General features: G+C 39.1%; 1 protein-coding gene across 1 annotated transcript; it reads right to left on the bottom strand.

The window, feature by feature from the left end:
• Positions 1–869: 869 nt before the first annotated feature.
• On the bottom strand, positions 870–1,612 carry LOC122659306. Its single transcript, XM_043854437.1, has 2 exons — positions 1,176–1,612; positions 870–1,115 (listed from the first exon to the last, which is right to left on the bottom strand). The coding sequence occupies exons 1-2, from the start codon at positions 1,540–1,542 to the stop codon at positions 874–876; spliced, it is 609 nt and encodes a 202-aa protein (XP_043710372.1). The 5' UTR covers positions 1,543–1,612; the 3' UTR covers positions 870–873.
• Positions 1,613–4,882: the final 3,270 nt, after the last annotated feature.

Here is a 4,882-nt window from a genome sequence, read left to right as displayed (position 1 = left end):
GATCTCCATTTCTTGTGTTCAATCATTGAAGGGGAAAACTTCCCCATGCTGTCAGTGTGTATTTTTCCTTTTACATAAGTAGACTCATTTTTTTTATTATTTTCTCTTCTATTCTGAGTATGAAGCTCCTATGTGAATGATGCCTTTTTCAAAACAGCCATTGGTGTGGCGTGCAGATTCCTGGGTCACCCTCTCCTCTCATCAAATTAGGGAAGCAAAGAGGAGTTAAATGAAGGCGTTCCCACTTGTATATATATCACTGCCATTTTTGATTTGATGCTGATCAAAATGTATATATATGTTTTTTTCTTTTTTGCCCATGAGCATAGCGAAAATGGTTCCTTTATTTATTTATTTATTTTGGTGAAGAAAGCAAAATGGTTCTTCATTGAAAGTTAGGTTTTGTTCATTCCGGCTTCTATTGCAGTGACAAGCTTATCATTTTTAAAGTACCACTGCACTCGGTTATGAATACTACGAAGTTCCACTGATTTATTGTTCAACAGACAATTGCAGACTCCAAATTTAATGGGCTTTACAAGGTGGGGAAAAGAAAAGCTTTGGGGTTGGGAGGTGGGAGGGTGGAGGGTAGGAATTCACCAGCAAAGCCCAAAAGTAACAAATAACAAATCAATCCAAGCAGACCAGACCAGACCTGAACAGAACAGAATAGAACAGAACAGACCAGACCAGACTAGACTTCTATACAGTATGCATCAACAGACCTTATGATTTTCTTTTTGGGGGTAAAATCAGACCCTATGCATCACTTCCCCTATAACATTCCCAATTCAAATTTTCTAAATTTTGATATAAACTAAACTTCATACCAGCATTGGTAAGGAAGAAAAACCAAAAAAAAATCATTATTCACTACACACCCCGTGCTAGCATCTCTTGGTATTCACCAAGCGATCTCTGCTTCTGAAGCCTCATCTCCTCCTTGAACCTGGCAATGAACTCCTCTGCTCTCTCATCCACTCCCCGAAGCTGTGGCACCTCCTTCAGGTCCATCACAGATTGCCCTGAGCCGCCTTTGGGAGGAACATGTACACCACCACTTGCAGCCTTGCTCGTCTCTGCTAAAGCAGGCGTTTTGAAGAGCTTCATCTCCACTTTGGTGAGCTGTTGCACCGTCATTGCCGAGGATTCTGACCGCTTTTCTTTGGACTTACCTATCGTTGCTGCAGTTGGTGCTTTAAGGTGCTCGGCTTGAACTGATATGTGCTCAGCTGTAAACAGCTGATCCACATATACAGGTGCGAATTTCTGCTTGTGGGCGTGATGTTTGTGATGCTTGTGAGGGCGAATTGTGGATCGAGCGATCACTGGCTTCTTAATCTTACGTTGAAGAAGGCAAGATGGGAAGGATGGAGAGCGGTTTAGAACCCCGGCAAGAGTATCGTTTAGACGTCTTGTGGTTTTCTTGATGGCGCCTTTGGATCGCTTGAGTTTGTGAATCTTTCTTTGGAGTGCGGAGGTGAAGCCCTTCCACGCCTTCTTAGCGGGTCGAAGCTTCTTTCCCAGACTCAAGCAAGACATGAACAATAAGTTGTGTTTAGCTTTAGCTTTGACGAGGGAAGAAGCTACAGAGAGAGAAAGGAAAGAAAGAAGGAAGAGAGGCTAACAGAGTGAGTTGCAGCAGGCACTAGAGAGGGAGACGATAGTTAGGGGCAGAGGGAAAGCAAAGCGAGGGAGACTGAAATAGTTTGGTGATGAGTCATGCAGCACATTGGGTGGTTCTTATTGGTCAGGCGTTGTTATGCTTTTGAACTTTGTCCTGTGTTCTTTCTAATTTTCTAATCTTGGGTGGTGTGAATTGTCCAAACTTTTCCACGAAATTACAATAATGCCATTTGTCCAACAAAATGAATCATCTAATTTTGGGAATCTATATGGTACATGCGTGTATTGTCATCATCTCCCCCATAATTTGTATACAAGAGGACCCAAAAGGTCATGGAGAAGAGAAAATGTACATCTTCCCTTCATTTATTTATTTTGTTTTAGAGATGCTTTTCGAGCATGGCGTACTTAGGATTTGACATATTTTTGCCTTGCACAAGGCTTGGCCCATTTATAGAGAGGCCTACCCTTGAATGAGGGATTTTAATCCTGTCTAATTCTCTAAACTGTGCAGTTCCAGGGAAGATGTTGATACACGGTAGTTCGGACATCCAATATTGCCGAGCTCAACACAAAAAAGGAAAAAAACAAAAGTTAATGGGCTCAGACTGTTGGATGTCTGAGCTGCCACATGTCGACATCTCCACCCTGAACTATCGTACTACACAGTTTAGGAAATTAAAAATTATTAAAATCCTAGACTGAGTGAGCTTTTTAGGGGCCAAGTGATTTATTGATACAACCCATATTGTTATGAAACTTATGATACTTTGAAATTAAAAAAAATAAAAATAAAGGATCAATATGTTGACCGTTTATATCGACATCTTACATGTCAAATCAATATTAGGAACAAGAGAGGAGAATTCGGTGGGTGTCACCATCACATCCTTACAAGCCTATCAGAATAAATTTCCAAGATAAAATTTCAAGCCAATAGAAAAAAGGCTTATCATTAATACATTAGGGAAAAAGATGCTTGTTAGGCTGCGTGGTGATTGTGTCTAGACACAGAGGGGGTTGAAGTGACACCTCCGCTCCTGTGAAATGCAAAAATTTCAGCCATGTTAATGCTTGACGTGTGCTCCCATTGGGGGTTGATCCCTACATTGGTGCAGGGCCCATGTAGCGTGGCAGCGATCCCCCAACCCTATAAATTATTAAAATTTCATGTTGTAAAGATGGAATTGCCTTGGTCTCAAAGTTATAAAATGAGTATAAGGGATCTAGCCCTGCCTTGACCAGACCCATTTCTAGTGTGATATTTAACAGCTGTGTTTGTTTGGATAGAATGAATTAAAAAGCAATATACAATCTTGAATAGAAAAGAAAATAAGAAAAAAGAAAGAAATTAAATGAAAAGATAAGAGGCCGATTTTTTTACTGGTGTTTGCTTAGGATAGAAAAAAAGAAAAGCAAAAAAGATAAAATAAAATATATTTTTTTTTATTGTGGGCCTGAGCTCAATATAATTCTCAATGCAGTTTTTCAACTCATGTGGGATGGGTATTTCAACAGAGCAAAAGATATAAAATCTTTGGAAAGACAGTGGCAGCCATGGTAATTTATTGCCAAACAAGGTGCCTTTGAGTTGGGAAACTTTCTCTTTCGGTTCGGCAGCTATGGCCCATGCCCCATGGGGTGGAAACTTATGGTCTACGTTATAGCTTTGACCCAACTGAAGGTCTTATCATTTCTCTATAATTTCCACAAAGAAGCCAGTCCACACTTTATGAATCATGCAATAATGTCCATACTTTTTTCTTTTCTTAATTTAATGTAATTCCTAAAATGTATGTAGTCAACAAATGAGGTTAATTGTGTTGGTTTCTATTAGAAAAAAAAAAATCCTCTGAAGTGTCCTAATTTGGCGGTGTATTACAGTGCGGATCTAAGAGTTCGACACATGGAAGATGTGACATCCGACGGTGCTGAGCTCAAGAAGAAAGAAAAGAGAAAAAAAAAACTACCTTGCTCTGAGCTTGCACCGTTGGATGAAGCTTCTTCCACGTATCGAACTCTCAGGATCGCACTACAGTGCACCGCCAGATGCCCGCACTACAAAGGATTTTAATCTATTTCTATTCACATAAAAAAATATTAATGTTCACGAGATTTCTTTTTTCTTGGGATGAAAATTAATAGGTTGATAGATTGGCATCTCTCTTTTATAGTTTATACCAAAGTTTCAAGATTTGGGTCGCCAATCTAGATTGACACCGATCCCAATTTATCGTCTGATCCTTCAATGAAAAACCCTAAAGAGAATTAAAACATTAATTTGGGAGAATGGATACCCATCCAAGCCGATTCCAATCCATATCTTGATTTTATGTTTTTAAAACCTGATTTATTTTGAAACAGCAAAATAGAATTAGGGGATACTAGAATCTCTGTATTGGCGAGAGTTTTATCTGACTAATTAGTAGGACTTGGATAGAATTCATCCTTAAAACTTTTCCAATGGGTTCTAACAATCTGATGAGACTCCTAAAATGGTAATCTATCATACAGTTCAATATGACATTCAATCAAAAGTATTATATATGTATTTCGAGGTTCTGGCACCAGCATTCACCGACATCGTAACCCAATAAAGAATGGAAAGCAACCACAACATTATCATATCAATCAAGTATTAAAAGTATACAAAATACACAATCATACTTATTAAAATATATACTACTAGCATGGTACATATACAATTAATAATATCAAACCCAACAATAACCAAACCCACTCACCCTAGGTTTTATATCCCGAAGTTATGAGATGTCTCCGCGATTAAGTAGCACATTGCAAAAATGAGAGATTTAACCTAGTGAAAGAGTGAGAATAAGGTTAATTATGTCAAGGGGGAGGATCCCCGAAAGGTCCCCCACAAATTACCTAAGTTATAGACTTTAAAGGTAGGGTGGTTTTATGGGTGGTTTCATGCAAAAACCTAAAACCACATGTAAATCCAACCTTAACAGGGGCTTAGGAAGGGTTCTTCTAGGTGCGATTTTCTGGGTGATTTCTCAGGGTATAAGAAACCGCACCTAAAACCAACTTTAACCGAGAGCTTCTTAAGATGATGGTCTCAGGGTGGTTGCAAGGACGGTTTCTCGTAGGTCTTAAAATCGCAGGTAAAATCACATGTCCCCAAATCCCAAAATCAAAGGATTCTTCACTAAGGCTTCCATTTCCAAGTAGATTGGAGGAAAGAAAACACCAAGAGAGTTTCCTCCTTGGCACATTAGGGTCCTAAGACCTC

This window comes from Telopea speciosissima, chromosome 1, assembly GCF_018873765.1.
Source record: "Telopea speciosissima isolate NSW1024214 ecotype Mountain lineage chromosome 1, Tspe_v1, whole genome shotgun sequence".
Classification (NCBI taxonomy): Eukaryota; Viridiplantae; Streptophyta; class Magnoliopsida; order Proteales; family Proteaceae; genus Telopea; species Telopea speciosissima.
This window is presented reverse-complemented; position numbering and strand designations above follow the sequence as displayed.